The sequence below is a fragment of the Balaenoptera acutorostrata genome, chromosome 6 (genome assembly GCF_949987535.1).
Source record: "Balaenoptera acutorostrata chromosome 6, mBalAcu1.1, whole genome shotgun sequence".
Taxonomy (NCBI): Eukaryota; Metazoa; Chordata; class Mammalia; order Artiodactyla; family Balaenopteridae; genus Balaenoptera; species Balaenoptera acutorostrata.
Genome location: NC_080069.1, coordinates 118,649,095 through 118,665,433, shown reverse-complemented (window position 1 = coordinate 118,665,433; position 16,339 = coordinate 118,649,095). Strand labels below are relative to the sequence as shown.

General features: G+C 59.5%; 1 protein-coding gene across 2 annotated transcripts; it reads left to right on the top strand.

Annotated features, from left to right (window-relative positions):
* The first annotated feature begins 19 nt into the window (after positions 1-19).
* On the top strand, positions 20-15,741 carry CRAT (carnitine O-acetyltransferase). 2 transcript variants are annotated; one of them, XM_057547797.1, is made up of 15 exons: positions 20-599; positions 2,357-2,495; positions 3,193-3,456; positions 5,995-6,113; positions 7,206-7,259; positions 7,850-8,015; positions 8,376-8,550; positions 9,010-9,188; positions 9,739-9,839; positions 10,250-10,369; positions 10,534-10,656; positions 10,747-10,882; positions 11,445-11,507; positions 12,264-12,401; positions 12,983-15,741. In XM_057547797.1, exons 2-15 carry the CDS (start codon positions 2,469-2,471, stop codon positions 13,196-13,198), a joined length of 1,881 nt encoding a protein of 626 aa, XP_057403780.1. In that variant the 5' UTR covers positions 20-599; positions 2,357-2,468; the 3' UTR covers positions 13,199-15,741. The 2 variants fall into 2 exon arrangements, with proteins under 2 accessions (XP_057403780.1, XP_007194585.1); XM_007194523.2 differs by lacking the exon at positions 2,357-2,495.
* Positions 15,742-16,339: the final 598 nt, after the last annotated feature.

The window sequence follows — 16,339 nt, the reverse complement described above, 5'->3', positions numbered from 1 at the left end:
GGCCCTGGGAGCGCGGCGGCCATGCTTTTGCGGGGCGGTCCCCACCTGTCATCTTGTTGCGTGGCTCTGACGCTATCCCTAGGACTAGTAGAAGACATTCCCTTGTCAGCATGGTTGTGTTTTGCCACCACTCTGAGAGCAGCGCTCAAGGGCACCAAAAGGACTGAGAAGGGTGCACACCACTGCCTCCAACAGTTTGGACGGCTTATGGAGGTGGGAGAGGGCGAGCTGGACGGTGGCCTCCGCCTTGCTCCCCTTCCGGGGTTCCACCACCTCGTGGGGTCCCCAACCGCTAACTGCGCCCTGCTCCCGCCCCCGACCCCGCCCCGCGCTCTCGGCTAGCCGCCGGGGCCTGCAACTGGCCCAAGGCCGCGCCCCAGGAGTCCGCCTGCCCCGGGCCAGTTGGGTGGGCGGCCCGGTGGGTGGGCGCGGGGCCGCTTCTACCGGCTGGCGGCCGTGACTCGACGACCTTGGCCCGGAGGCTCTAGCGGGAACCCACCCACGGCGGCGGCGCGGACTTTGCCCAGCGCGGGGGACGGAGCGGACCGTGTGTCCGCGGGCGGGCCGCAGAGATGTTGGCCTTCGCTGCCAGGACCGTGGTGAGTGCGGCCGGGAAGCCGGCCTAGCGGGCCCTGGATCGGGCGGGCGGGCCGCAGACCGGGCCAGCAGCGCAGCTACGCCCCAGTGGGAAAACCGGCCGTCAAGGCGCCGCGGCCCGGTGCCTGCAGTCCAGCCTCACCAGCAGCTGCTGGGCCGGGGTCGGCAGGTGGGCTAACCCCGCTTGGCAGAGGGGGGGGCTGAGGCTTAAGGTCAGAGGCTAGATCGGAGCCACACTCTGTGGCGCCAAATTCCAAAGACCCGGCAGACACAGTAAGGACCCTGGTTTCGGGCAGCACCTCCACCCTTAGGCCCGGAGCCAAGGAGCGGAGAGACCAAGAGTGTCTCCTCACGGTTATTCTCTGCCTCACACACCTGTCGCACGGTCAGCGTGAGCCATTTCTTCCCCGGCCAGAGCCACGTCTCCAACCCCATCCAGTAGGTCACTTTCCCCGGGCTTATCAAATGGCCCCTGGGGGATTGTGTGTGGCCAGAGACACTCCAGTGAGGGCATCAAACTGGGCTGCTCAGAAAGTCCTCAGAGTTGGCAGAAGGCAGCAGGTGGCAGCCCCATGCCCTCCCTCTCCACCAGTCACTTCCCCAACTTGATTAACAGCTACCCACCCCCATGCCTCCACCCCTACCCCCAATCTTCCCCGGGGGCAGCTTGGAGCAGGTAGTGCTGGTATCCTGACTTGGATTCCTTTCCTCTCTACTCCAAGCATATCTCTGTTTGTATCTCCCTCTGTCTGGGCCAAGAAGGGTATTCAGACACTGCCAGGCCCAGAGGGCTGAGGTACCCATCCACCTACCCAGAGGCTTTTCCAGATTTTCCAGGACCTCAGAGCTCCAGCTCATCCTTGCCACTGCCACCTGAGCTCTGTTCCCATCCCACAGATGGCCTCTAGGTCATCTTCTAGGACCTGCTAAATGGCCTGATCACTTTACTGCCAGGAAAACTGAGGCAAGGGGAGAGTTGGCCAGCATCCCCTGGACTCAAATCTAGTCCAGTCCCAAAGCCAGCATTCTTTGTTTTTGGGGGTTTTTTTAAATTTTTATTTATTTATTTATTTGTCTGCACTGAGTCTTAGTTGCGGCACTCGGACTCTTTAGTTGCAGCATGCACGTGGGATCTAGTTCCTGGACCAGGGATCAAGCTCGGGGCCCCTGCATTGGGAACTCAGGGTCTTATCCACTGCACCACCGGGGAAGTCCCTGGTTTATTTTTAATGCCCAAAGGTCTGGTAACCCCCAGCTGAATGAGCCACAACTCAAGAGAACCAGGCTTTGGTGGAAGGGTGGCCCAGAAGGGCCCCAAGAGTCTTGGAGGGAAATATCCATTTACACTCCCTTCCCAGTGTTTGCTCCTTTGCACCAACCCCAATTTTCAGGACTATATTCAGGGTTGTGGTTTAACCTCAGCGACCAAGCAGTTTCTGTCCTCCAGCCCCAAGTTGTCCCTCATCAAGCACACCTATGCAGATTCCGACAGGTGCATTTTTAGAACCTCTTGGCCTGCCTCCTTAGTATTGGGCCCATCCAGGGAAGAAAGGGAAAAGTTTTCCAGGTTTCCTTCTACTCCAGTGCACACCACCAGTCCTCTCACCTGCTCCCCATTCCTCCACTTCTGGAAGCTCAGGAGGGTGGAACAGCTGCTCCTGTGACAGCCATAAGCCCAGATGCCACCACAGCTGCTGTAGCCATCGCCACTGCCACCTCTGCCTCCCCCTGAATCTTGGCTCTTGTCTTTTCTTTCCAGCCCGGGCAAGTGGCTGCCTCTTGCTAGGTTCTGCTCACCCACTTGGTAGCACAGTTAGGCTTAGAGATCCAGCCCAAGGCAGACAGACAGGGCTCAGAACCTCAGGCCTGCCATGGAGGACGGGCAGCAGAAAGAGAAGGTATGAAACGGAGCCTCTGCCGCTTGCCTGCCCACTGCTGCCAGCAGCCTTGGACCCTCCTGTCTCTCTTTCTGTCCGCCTCCACAGTCTCCAGACTCTCCCTCTGTCAGCTCTCACCCTCCTTGCCAGGCCACTCAGCTCTCTCTTGGCACAGCGCTGCCCCCATGCCACCCCTGTCCCCACCCCACAGACAGGAAAAAGCCCAAGACCTCACCCTCACCCAGAGGTACTGTCGTCGTCTGGCCCTATCTGATTTTCTCTTCTTCCCTCCTATGTCTCCACCTGGTAAGGATGGGAGAAAAGGAGGTGGGGACCTCCGGGAGGGAGTGGTCACCTCACTGCTGGCTGGCTCATCGTCCCAGGGTGAGAAAGGTGGGGCCCTGTGCATCCAATAGGTGAGAGGTCCCTCTGAGCTCTGCCACCCCCAGTAGGTGCCGTTCATCCTGACTCGGTTCCTCTGAGTGCTGCCAAGATCAGTGACCACTCCCCACCCTCCTCCATCCCTACTTACATCTCCTGGCCCCTAAGAGGCGGGGACACCTACAGCTGGAGAGCTGGGAAACCAGGGCAGGCACCACCCAAGAGGCCGTCTCTGACCCCCGGAGTGGGCACATGAGTGCCCAGGACTTCGGCTTTGGGATTGCCAGGGCCTCCCAGAGCCGGTGAGAGAATGAGCAGGATGTTCTGCTGCCTGCAGGTGAAGCCCCTGGACTTGCTCAAGCCCTCCTCCTTGATGAAGGTTTCCAGTCGCTTTAAGACACACCAGGACTCGCTACCCCGGCTGCCCGTGCCCCCACTCCAGCAGACCCTGGACCGTTACCTCAAGGCGCTGCAGCCCATCGTGAGCGAGGAGGAGTGGGCCCAAACCAAGCAGCTGGTGGAAGAGTTTCAGACCGCGGGGGGCGTAGGGGAGCGCCTGCAGAAGGGGCTGGAGCGCAGGGCCAGGAAGATGGAGAACTGGGTGAGTGGGAAGGCAGGGGGCACACCAGTCCCCTTGGCTCGCGCGGAGGTTTAGGGGAACAGGGCACCCCCCACCCAGAGACCCTGGGTCGTTGTGAGCGTCCCTCCTGTGGCCTGTTGCTGGCTGCATACCCCAGATTTTCCAGTACGGGCTGCTCTGGTGCATCCATTTGCCCCACGGAGTTTCTTGAGCACTTACTCTGTGCCTGGCACCAGGCAGGGTGCTGCGTGAGCAAGAAGGGCACCGTCAGCGGCCTGCTGGAGCTGACATTCAAGTAGGGCAGGAAGAGGACACACGCGAGTGGACGAGGTCATCTCAGGCAGTGAAGTTCTATAGAAATAAAAAGGACGTTGCGAGAGTGAGAGTGGAGACCAGTAGCATCTTCATTCTGAAGGGGCAGGGAGGGTAGGGAGGGGGCGGTGTTGGGTCTGAGACAGACAGAGGCAACAGCACGGGCAAAGGTGGCAACAGCTGGCGCGTTCGGGGACAGAGGCTAGAGTGGAGTGCAAGGGCAGGGCGGGGCGGGGCCCCCGGGAGAATTCGGCACTTGGACTTGAGTTCAGTGGGAGGGGGCTGCAGGGTGATTATGTTGACAGTGACTCATTGTCCTGGTTCTGTGTCTCAGTCTGTCACAAAGCGTGTGCAGATGTGTCTGCGCTGATGCCCCGGGCACTGGTCTGTGCGTGTCTTACACCTCAACATGAAGTTAGAGAGGACTGCCCTGCTGCTGGGAGGGAAGCAAGGGTGGGACAAGGAGCCCGGTGGGAGGCTGGCGGGGAGAGGGTGGGAAGTCATTTGGTCCAGGGTATATTTCGGTGTCATGGCACTTGCTGATGGGGGTGGGGGGTGGACAGTCCTGTCCTAAAGCAACTGTGTGGGGGAAGCGAAGGGGGATGTGTTGAGAGAGGGGTGAATGAGGGAGAAGCGGGTGTGCAGGAGAGGACCAGAGCCAGGCCTGGCCCTACAACGTGAGGGGTGTTGTGAGGGAGCGGGTGGAAAGGTGGGGGCTGCACAGAGGAGGTGGGAGTCATCAGCTGGCGGAGGGCACAGATGAGCCTTGGCGGGTCAGGGCCTTGGACCCTGGAATCAGGGTCTCAGCAAGTCTGAGGCCTGGCAGTTTTCCAACTTTGTTTAGCCCAAAACTACTGCTTCAGGCAGAATCTGCTGGCTAAAGGGCTGGGGCCACCACCCCCTCTCCACTCACAGGGCTCTTAAGGGGCTCTACCACTGCCCAGCAGATTCTCACTGAGGGAATGCCCACATCTACAGGGTCTCCCCTTGACTCCTGAGCTCAGGTCAGAGGCTCTGAGGTCCTTTGTGGCGTGAGGGCTCCTGGCTAAAGGGCAGCCCAGCCCGGCTGTCCCCAAGGAGAGGGAGTTCCTGTCTGCCCCTCCCTGATCTACATATGAGGAAACTGAGGCCCAGAGAGGTAGATCGCAATCCCAGAGCCACACAGCAGCTCTCCAGGAGGCTCCAAGTTAGACAGGAGGGTCTGGCTGATCAGGGGCCGTATCTCCAGGTCACAAATCAGCAGACAGGAGTCGCCCACTGGCCTGCTGTGCCACCCGGGCACGTTGCCCTCCTTCACCTCTTGCCAGGGGCCCAAGGCCAGCAGTTTCCCAAGGGGAGTCTGTGTGGTGAAGAGGCACGTCCCAGTGCTATTTAAGATGGGGTGCGGAAGCACAGTGGGGCCTGGGTCTCCAGGGATTGAGGGACCTGCCACAAAGAGGCACATTGGGCCTGTGCTTGGGGGAGTGTGTAGTGGGGGCGATGTTGCCATCAGCACCTAAGGTACAAGGGTGACAGTCACCTGGTTGTCCCAAGACAGGAGCTTTCAGCAGCGTGTCCATGGCTAGTCCCCAGAGATACCCTGCCCTGGGCGGAGGACGGCCAGCCCAGTAGAGATGCAGCATGTGTCACCTACACCTTGTCACTAGTGCAACGATTTGTCTTTACAGTGAGCTCCCCAGATTACCCTGACCTTGAGATCCAAGTGGGTGTCCATTCCCTCGTCTGACAGCAACAAAACTGAGGCCACAGAGGACCAGGATTCCTGAGGGCTCCTCTGAACCCCAGGCTCCTGCCTACCTGGACAGTGCCTACCTGAGATGGGCAAAAACTCATTCATCAGACTTTCTTTTTATATAGCCTTCTCTGTTTTCCTTTCTGTCTGTCAGACAGACGTTTTTATTTCTAAAAGTATTAAACTCATTGACCTGAAATGTGTAAGATAAGGAAAAATGGTTGATATTTCTGCCTCTGTTCTTCCCCCCACCCCAGGTTTCCTGCCAGTCTTTTTTTCTTGGCAGTGTTGCCTGATTTCCCTCGCTAATGCTGATTGGCTCCATCTAAAGGGAAGATGATGGGATGCCGCTGGGTTTAAGGGATTGGGCGGGGTCTGGATCTGAACATTCACTTTGAGAATCTGTGCTCCTTAGAGGGGACAGAGGGTGCCCAGCCAGGTCCACTGGCCCTGGTGGGGAAGGGGCAACCTGGTCCCCGCCCACCCCTCCTCACAGGCTCTGGTCCTTCCCCCAGCTGTCCGACTGGTGGCTTAAAACAGCCTATCTCCAGTACCGCCAGCCCCTAGTCATCTACTCCAGCCCGGGTTTGTTGCTGCCCAGGCAAGACTTTGTGGATCGGCAGGGCCAGCTCCGGTGAGTGGCCAAGGTGGGCGTGGGGCTCTGGGCTTTCTGCCGGGAGGTCGGAAGGGCCCCAGCCCTGTTCGTTATCTTTCATCCCCACAAACAGCCTTAGGAAGTAGGGAGCATCATCCCTGTTTTACAGGTACGGAAACTGAGGAGCAGAGCAGTGAAGGCACCTGCCCAAGATCACCTTTCGGGATTGGCTGACCCAGACAGGAAGCAGGATCTTCCTGGCTCCAAAGCTTCATAGCTGTTAACCACCAAACTGCAGACTAGGCCCCTCCCTCCCCCTAAACCTGAGGCTACCCCTCACCCCAGTTCTGGCACTTCACCCCTCCTTCCTGCTCTCCTCAGCTGGCCACAGGGGTGACCTTTGTACACAGTCCCCTTTCCACATTTGGCCATGTCACTTTGCCTTGGCCTCTGTTCCAGTCCTACCGGGGTAAAAATACCAGTGACGAGGATCTCCTGCCCAAGGGCTAGACATTCAGAGCTGTCACTGCTTCTCTTAAAGGGATCAGGGCACCCCAGGAAGGGCCAGGGGTTCAGGCCCAGGAACTCTAGCCAGTGGGCCCCATGTTGGGGGCCAGGAGCACCCCCAGGCTTCGGGCATGGTTGATATGGCCCAGACAGTCCAGGGATGAAGGGCAGGTTGAGCAAGGTGGCCTGGGGGACACAGAGGCCCAGAAACAGGAATGGATCTAGGAGAGGGGAACACCTCACGCCACTGCCCTCCCGTTCACCCTTCCCCTACCCTCACAGTCCTAGGTCCCTCCATAACTGATGCTTCAGAGCAGGGTGACGGCCTTCCAGATTCCAGGCTGTGGATCAGGGCCTCAGGCCCTCTGCAGGTGGAGTCAGAGGGCACTGACTCATAACCCAGCCATAATCATGCTGCTGTTCCTGCCAGGCGCTTGGCCAGCGCATCTCCCTGATCCCTTTCTGCACTTGAACTCCTTCAGGCTCTCTGTAAGCAGTGAGAGAGGAGGAAGGCAGTAGGTCGCTTCCCTGGACTAGGCTGCTCCCGTCTCTCTGGTGTCTCTGGCCCAGGGACCTCCTCCTGGGTGTCCACACAGCCTTCTGATCTCTAACTGGTCCCTCCAGGTTCGCTGCCAAATTAATCGAGGGCGTGTTGGATTTCAAGGCCAGGATTGACAAGTGAGTGGCCCCGCCCCCACCCTGTCTCCTCCCACCTTGATTGCCTGATGGCCACAGCCACTCCAGCCGGCCCGCCCTACCCCAAGCCGGAGCCCCCCTCCCCGCCCCCCGCACCCCATGCCTGGGTGCTGAGCTGGCCCAGAGCTCAGTCGCTTTCACTTCCTGTTGACCCAGCCTCTTTTGGGGCTGGGGAGACAGAGCATGGGGATTGGGACATCTGGGTCCTCTGCTCCAGCTGCCGTGACCTCCTCCTGGTGATCCTGTTCCAAGAGACCCCTGGAATTGGCATCCCAGCCAAAGAGGACCCCGCCCCCCCAGGGTTGACTTGCCACTTCATCTTCCCTGTGGCAAACTGAAGCCCAGAGAGAAGGGAGTTTCCAGGGTGACTCACGAGCAGGGTGGATTTCAGGCCTCCTGACCCAGTTGGGCTCCAACAGGCCCCCCCTGTCCCCAACCTCACGCTGAGGGGGAGGGGGGACACGAAGGGGCCCAACACTGCTTGTGTGAGCCCCACTGCCTGACCAAGCCCGCAGCCATACCCAGCAGCTCCCTGTGGGTCCCGCCCTCCTCCCTGTCCCTCTGCCCTGCAGCGAGACCCTGCCCGTGGAGTACCTGGGGGGAAAGCCGCTGTGCATGAACCAGTACTATCAGATCCTGTCCTCCTGCCGCGTGCCGGGCCCCAAGCAGGATTCGGTCACCAGCTTCAGCAAGACCAAGAAGCCACCCATGCACGTCACCGTGGTGCACAACTACCAAGTGGGTGGGCCCCCGCAGTCTTAGCCCCCGCGCGGTTGCCAGGAGGAGAGGGGCGGGGCCGAGAGTCAGCTTCCCCAACACACCTGCCCATGTGCCCCTGGAACAGGCAGGCCCTGGGCCTCTCTCCGCCCTGGGTGTCCAGCCAGGCCCCGGCCTGGGGGAGGCCAGGAAGGGCTGTTGTGGGCTTGGCCAGCCTGGGGAGAGCAGTGCAGGGACCTCCGCCCATCTCCTTGCCCTCGGCCTGACGCCGTCCTCTCAGCTGGGCTGCCAAGGCCAGCAGGAAGCTATGCTGGGAGGTGACTGCTGCCCATCTGAGGCTCCCACGAACCCCCTTCTCTCCACCTTCCTGTGCCCGGACAGTTTTTTGAGTTGGATGTGTACCACAGCGATGGGACGCCCCTGACCTCGGATCAGATCTTCATGCAGCTGGAGAAGATCTGGAACTCATCACTGCAAACCAACAAAGAGCCCGTGGGCATCCTCACCTCCAACCACCGTAACTCCTGGGCCAAGGCATACAGCACCCTCATCAAAGGTACCCCTGGGAGGGGAGGGGAGGCCCACACCAGGCCCTGGGCAGCCACGTGTCTCACTGAATCCTCTCAACTCTGAGCGGGTGCTGTTGGCCCCATTCCACAGAAGAGGAAACTGCAGTGCGGTTGGGTCCAGTTAGTTTATTCTTTCTATTAAGTAGCAAGTTGCAGTGAGAATGCAAGTCCTCTGGCTGAGGAGCCCACCTCCACCATCCCTCCAAATCCCGTGCTGGTCAGGGGCATTGTCCCCAGAGTCAGCCCCCGGGTCGGATCTCAGACTGCCTCACCGGCTCTCTGCGTGACCTGGGCTTCTGTTTCCTCCTTTCTGAAGTGGGTCAGGTGTTAGCCCTACCTCACGGGGTGCCGTGGGGCTGCAGGCCCCTGCTAAGTGAAGCTCCGGAGGCCTCCCCAGGCCTGGCCCCCGTGCCACCACACACACACGCGCACGCACATCTCCACAGACAAGGTGAACCGGGAGTCGGTGCACTCCATCCAGAAGAGCATCTTCACCGTGTGCCTGGACGCACCCATGCCTCGGGTCTCGGAAGACGTGTACCGCAGCCAGGTGGCTGGCCAGATGCTGCACGGGGGTGGGAGCAAGCTCAACAGCGGCAACCGCTGGTTCGACAAAACGCTGCAGGTGAGGACCTGGCAGGGCCAGGACTCCCGCCCAGGCACGCACCCAGGCTTGGCCCACTACTGCCCCGGGACTTCCTGCCCCTCCCCTGGAGCCCAGAGTCCCTGGCTTCCCAGCTTGTGAAGCAGGGGGGAAGCCAGCAGGTGGACGCGGCTATAATTAGCAGCAGTCAGCCTGTCATTACTGGGCCTGGCCCGGTAACCCGCGTCACCCCTCCAACATATCCATCAGCAGATCAGAGAGAGCCTGGTATATGGGGCCAAGCAGAGTGGCATAACCTTGGTCATGACTTTCCCTCTGTACCTGTAAAATGGGGTGGTAGGACTCACAGGGGTCGTTGCGAGGACTCGGAAAGGTCTGTTTAGCACGGGATGTGCTTAGCGTGACCTGGGACAGGTGTTCCAAGGCCCCCAGTGAGTGTTAGCGATTAGGAATAACAGTAATAAGTCAGCAGAACCCCTTGAGATGGTTCAGGGATGCCCTACCCATGGGACCCAACCAGAGAGTGGCTCCAGGGACCTGGGGCTGTCGGGGTCCCCATTCTCCTCTGCAGTTCATCGTGGCAGAAGACGGCTCCTGTGGGCTCGTTTATGAGCATGCAGCAGCAGAGGGACCTCCCATCATCACCCTTGTGGACCACGTCATTGAGTTCACGTGAGTGTGGTTCCCCCATCCTCCAGCCGGTTCTCCAGCTCCTGATGACAGGTGACACTGAGGCGACAGAGTAGCCTTCAAAGGAGCAATGGCATTCTCCCTTATACCTGGGAATCTGTTTCTTCAGAGGAAGCCAGAAGAGGGCATGGGGTTTAGAGTCAATCAAACCTGGGTTTGAATTCTGGCTCTGCCACTTCTCAGCCTTGTGACCTTGGACAAGTCCCTTCCCCTCCTCCGTTTCACCATTTAAAAGCTGAAATGAAGGCAGTTTTCAGAAGAAAAAACCCAAGAGTATCCCTGGGCTGGTCCCCTCCAGCTTTGGGCACCCATCCTCCCCATCCTAATCCTGGGGATGGACCCAGGCTCCCGAGACTCCCAGCAGGAGCCTGAGACCCCCACGTCCTATGCAGGAAGAAGCCCGAGCTCGTGCGGTCTCCCATGGTGCCCCTGCCCATGCCCAAGAAGCTGCGGTTCAACATCACCCCCGAGATCAAGAGCGACATTGAGAAGGCCAAGCAGAATCTCAGCATGTGAGTGCTGGGTGCCAGGCGGGCGGGGCCGGGCCCCTCTAGCCAGAACAAAGAGTCAGCTCTGTCATCGTGCCTGGCTGGTTCTGAGACTGCCCTCAGCCCCTCCCTGGGGTTGGCAGAGGCTGCCAGGTGTCTGCTCCTCACCCACCTCCTCTGACCCCCAGCATGATCCAGGACCTGGACATCACGATGTTGGTGTTCCACCACTTTGGAAAGGACTTCCCCAAGTCTGAGAAGCTGAGCCCAGACTCCTTCATCCAGATGGCACTACAGCTGGCCTACTACAGGTGCGCCCCGCCCCCCATGAAGGAGGGATGAAGCTTGGGGGCAGAGGCGGGGGACCTGCCAGGGGTGTGCTCAGCCCACCTCCCACGCAGGATCTATGGGCAGGCCTGCGCCACCTATGAAAGCGCCTCTCTGCGCATGTTTCACCTGGGCCGTACCGACACCATCCGCTCGGCCTCCATGGACTCACTGACCTTCGTCAAGGCCATGGACGACCCTAATGTGACGGTGAGAGGTCCGGGGCAAGGGTGGGAGAGCTGGGTTTGAGCCTTCTCCCTTCCTGCTCATTCTGTCAACACGCAGTGAGCACCTATTGTATTCCAGTCCTATGGTGGATACTGGGCATCTAGGGGAAGATGGAGCCATGAATTTATCAGCTTGAAGCTTTCTCTCAGCCAAAGAGGAAAGGAAACTGCAGTGGACCCTTGAACAACGTAGGGGATAAGGGCACCGCACAGTCAAAAATCCACGTGTAACTTATAGTCAGCTCTCTGTATCCATGATTCTGCATCTGCAGGTTCAACCCACCACGGGTCGTGTCATACTGTCGAATTTATTGAAAAAAATCCACGTGTAAGTGGACCCGCACAGTTCAAACCCGAGTTGTTCAAGGGTCAGTCATCAGCAGTGAGCACTTGCCCTGTGTCAGGCCTTGGCTGGGGACTGGCCAGAGAGATGGCAGCTCCAGTTCCTGCTCTCAGGGAGCTCAGAATCTAGAGTGGGGAGTGGGCCCCCGAGGAGGGTGGCAAGGACAGGAGGCTTCAGCTCCCTGTCCCCTCGCCCTGCCTAGGAGCACCAGAAGGTGGAGCTGCTGCGGAAGGCCGTGCGGGCCCACCGAGCCCACACCGACCAGGTGAGCCGGCGCCTCCTGTCCCTGCTCGCTTGACCCGGGCACTTCCCACCAGCCTGTCCACCTGCCTGTCCATCCCTGCAGCAAATGGCTGCTCCCCTTAGCATCAGACACTTATCCCCTAAGGCTTGGGGCACTTGGAACAAAGCTGAACATCCCCATTTTACAGTGGGAGAGACCAAGGCAAGGTCCAGTGACTGCCCGGGTTGGCCTCTGGATCTTGCGTCATGCTCTCCCTGATGCCCCTGGAGCCCAGGATGCTGAGGGTGTGCACGGGCTGGCAGACAGCAGGGTTCCTGCCCTCTGACAGCTTGGGCTGCAGTCAAGGGGTGGAGGTCTGGTTCCCATCCTGGCCCTGAGCGCCTGTACGTGCCAGGCTTTGCCCATGTCACATGCAGAGGTCTATTTAGATCTCACTGCCACCCCGCAAAGGGAGTTTAGTGACTGTCCCTACTTCACAGATGAAGACACTGAGGCTCCAAGATATAAGTGACCTGCCAAGGTCCCTGCCAGGATGAGGCCAGGCCGCCCAGCTGCAGTCCTGTGCTCTTAGGCTGCACTTTCCTGCCTCCCTGGGTGGGTCCCTGGGCCTCAGTTTCCCCATCTGTGAAGTGAGGGCTCTTCTACTTGGCTGCTCTGGTCTCACGGGTCTGAGGGGGCCAGTGAATGGAAGAGGCATTGCCGCCACAGGCTCCTGAGGAGGGCAGCGGTGCCTCGTGGGCCTGAAGCCCCTGTTCCTGACAGCTCCCCTTCCTGCAGGCCATCCGTGGGGAGGCCTTCGACCGGCACCTCCTGGGCCTGAAGCTGCAGGCCATCGAAGACCTGGTGAGCATGCCCGACATCTTCATGGACACCTCCTACGCCATTGCCATGCACTTCAACCTGTCCACCAGCCAGGTGGGCCACTGCCCTAGGTGCCCTGGGGGGGAGGGAACAGAAGCCACTAGAAACTGGAGCGGACAAAGGCTGCACCGAGTGGAGCCAAGGTCCAGAACACAGTCACTTGGTGGTGATGTGACCCGCACAGGCGCACTGCCGAAGCAGCTGAGCTCTGGAGGAGGAGCTGGGGTCAGGGGGCTTTGCTGCAGCTCAGGCAGGCTGAGAAGGAGTCAGGATCCCCCCCCCCCCACCGCTTGCTTTCATTCAGTCACTGATGAGATGTTAAGGAATGTCTGATCCATGCCAGCCTGCGCCGGGCAGTGGGGTAGAGCAGGGACAGACCACTGTCCCTGCCCCCAGGGGCTCACGTTCCAGGCAGGAAGCCCAGGGGAGGAGGCAGCCCCCACTCGGGAACGTCAGGGAAGTCCCTGTAGAGAGGTGACACCGGAACTGCACCCCAGAGGATGAGAGGAAGTCCGCTGTCCGCCGGAGACGAGGAGAGGGCGTCTCGGGCAGAGCACGGTGGGAGCCGGCGTGGAAAGGCAGGCTGGTGCCACCGTGGGGCTGGGACGAGAGCCTTGGTCCCGTGCCGTTCTCAGGTCCCTGCCAAGACAGACTGTGTCATGTTCTTCGGGCCCGTGGTCCCAGATGGCTATGGTGTCTGCTATAACCCCATGGAGGCGCACATCAACTTCTCCGTGTCGGCCTACAACAGCTGCGCAGAGACCAATGCGGTCCGCCTGGTGCACTACCTGGAGAAGGCGCTCCTGGACATGCGCGCCCTGCTGCAGGGCCACCCCCAGGCCAAGCTCTGAGCCCTGCTGCTCAGGCCTGCCGGTGCCGCAGCCAAGCCGCCTTGGGCTGGGCCACCCACCGGGCCCTACTCCTTCGCTCCCTCTCCCCCTGGGCCCCCGCAGATCTGACCGAGTCTGGGACGGCATCCCCTAGCGGGGCCCGCGGCGCCGAGCTGAGTACCTTCTGTGGGTCCTCGCCAGCACCCGGGCTGAGTCCAGAAGCTGAGCAGGAGGTCGGGCCAGGTGCCTAGCATCTCGCCCGCTGCGGCCTCCTCCTGGGAGAAGAACCAGCCGAGCTCATCCCTCGTCGGGGTGGGGACTGGGAAGTCCCTTTCTTACTAGCTCAGCTCTGCCCAGTTCCTGCCATGTGCGTGGCCAGGCTGGGGTCTGTACCCTGATCCCTAAGCTCCCAAGGACCTAGAGACAGGGTTACCTGGAGCTGGGGGCCTCCAGGCCTCCCCAAGGCTGAGGGGCCAGGGCGCGAGGCGTGCTGGTGGAGGGGAAGCCCACGCTGTGTCACAGCACCGTCCCCCGTGGCTGCGTGCTCTTCTGGGTGATGTGGCTCGCAGGCCCCGGCTCGCTTGCTTCCACACAGCTTGATTCCTGAACCGTGTCCTGCTTGTATAATAGTCTCACGCGAGGCAGTTAATAAAGGGGAAATTTGTTGGGAAAGAGTTGTTTCAGCGGAGAAGGCAGGCAGGTTGTGGCAGATGCCTGGCTTTGCCTTCCTGCAGCTTTCCCCGCATCTGGGAGCTGGTGTCCAAGCAGCCAGTGGGCCCAAGGGTAGGGCTCCCAGAGGAGCGGAGCTCTCAGGCTTGGGTCAGGAAGCCAAGGGCCAGCTCGGACCTCAGGGCTCTGGGCCAGGATGGTACCAGACCCAGGCCTGCGTTCTTCACAGATACCTCCCACCTACCCATGACCTGGGCCTCTCCAGTCCCATGGGCTGTGTGCGGGGACAGCCCTCCCAGGGGACTGTGGGGCCCTGTACCCTCGGGCCTGGTTGTCTGGGCAGTGTGGCTGACACCCAGGGCCCAAGGCCTCACCTGCTGCCTTGCACTGGGCGCAGCAGGAGCGCTGGCTGAGCAGCCTTGCTGACCCCCGCCCTAGCCGCTGCCTGGGACCACCAGCCACCAGATCATGTGGCCGTCCAGTCCGAACATTATGTCTGTCCCCAACCCCATGCACCTGGTACGGGCAGGGTGTCCTGCCAAAGTCAGCTGGGCTGCTTGTGGAGTGCGGAGGCACTCTGGCCCTGAGGAAGACACATGTGAAGCCCCAGAGGAAGATGCCAAGGGCGGGAGAGGCTACCCAGCCTGTGGGTGAGGTGCTTCATGGCCTGGCTGACCTGTGATGGTCACTGAGGGAGGTGTGTCCTGAGGTGGTCTCCGTGTTTCAGGTGACGGAACAGGCTGGGGGAGCGCATGCCACGCTTTTGGGCAAAGCCTCAGGGAGCAAGGAGTGGAGCCCAGCCCACGTGGGGAGTGGGTGTTACCTGAGGCCTGGCTGCTCCTTGGGACCCCAGCAAGGCCAGCAGGGTGGGGTGTTGCCAGGGCAGGGGTGCACGAGTGTCCCTTCAGGGACCTTGAGCAGGAGGACCTGAAGAGAATCCCACCTCGACAGCACAGAGGCCTTGCTCTGCAGCTGGGGAGCAGGGCTGGCCCCTGGCGTCCTCAGGCTGGGTCTCAGGAAGCAGGGCCCGCAGCAGGAGCTGAGTGTGCCCTGTGTGAGCAGCGCTAGGGCGGAGCTGCACCGACCCAGCCGGGGGCAGGCAGGGAGGGGAGACAGTGATGCAGGCCAAGGACACTGCAGTGACACACACCCAGGACTCCTGAAACTCAAGTTCTCAGAACTGTATGGGTCTGACTGTAAGGCAGGATTTTTTCCCAAAACGTTATCCTTCAGAAGTGAGGTCATTCCGTTGCATTTGAGTTGTTATAGGTCTCATAACACAGAGGCTCACTTAGTTCTTTAGGACAGCAAAGTACTGTTTGGGGAAGACACATTCAGCACCTAAAACAACCCCAATCACTGTTAGACGGAATGCTTAGAGGTCCCCTGGTGGAACTTCTGGGGGAAAAAAGTCAAAACGATGAAGATGTAGTAATTATTCCTGAGTGTGTGACCTGTGACCTCACACTTTGCAAGTGTTGGATGCAGGACAAGCAAGTGTCTTACGGGTCTCTGGACATGAGGGGAGGTAAGTTTTGGGGAGGTCACGTACTCCTACAGGATCGATTTTTAAAATCCAGCTGTCTGAATGTTACACCAGTATGTTTGGAATAAAATTTCAAGTACAGTGTCATGCATGAAATCCAGAAGGTGCTGCTGTATCACAAACTGCCTGTCTAGTGGACCCAGGAGAACTAGGTCAGCAGACCCAGAGGTTGCCCGGGGACAACCAGACCCTGATGCCAATGATGCAGATGAAGAACTTGATTTTTTTTTTTTTTTTTTTGCAAAATGAGTGAAAAAGAACTGTCCTCAATTTATGTATTTTGTGTAATACAGCATTTGAAATTTGAGAATAATAAAATTAATAATAAAGATTACTTGGCTTTTACCTAGATCCTCTAAAAGTTTGTCTCTCTGGGTTGGCAAGACCTTGATTTTGGCTCTCTCCATTGGGAAAGTGCAGTGGCTGGAATCAAGGGCAGGCCTGGAGCAGAGCCCCAAGGTCGAGTGAGGGCTGGACGCCATGGGCCAAGTTAAAGACTTGGGCTTTATCCCAAGACACTGAGGACGATGTTTTAGGAAGATGCTGAGGAATGGATTAAAGGGCCCTGATGGGTGGGGATGAGGGCAACCTGCCAGGAGGCTTTGCTGCTGCTTAGCAGGGGGTAGTGGGCTGGGACCCAGACTGGCCTGGAAGGCAGAGAAAGTGGCTATTTCAAAAGACGCTTACAAGGTGGAGTGAGCAGGGCTTGGTGACCAACTGAATGGGAGAAGGAGTTGGGCAACCCGCAGGTGGGGTGCTGGGCAGCTCTCTGAGAGCCCAACCAGGGTGAACGTGTGGGTGAGTGCCAACTGGGGTAAAAACCAGCGTTTACCCAGGACTCGGGGAAACCTCAGGGCTCATGAGACGGCCTTGTCCTCTCTCTTGCTGCATCCTGGATTTCCTCTGACCTCCAGTTTTTCTCTAACTATATCTAGTCTGCTGTTAAA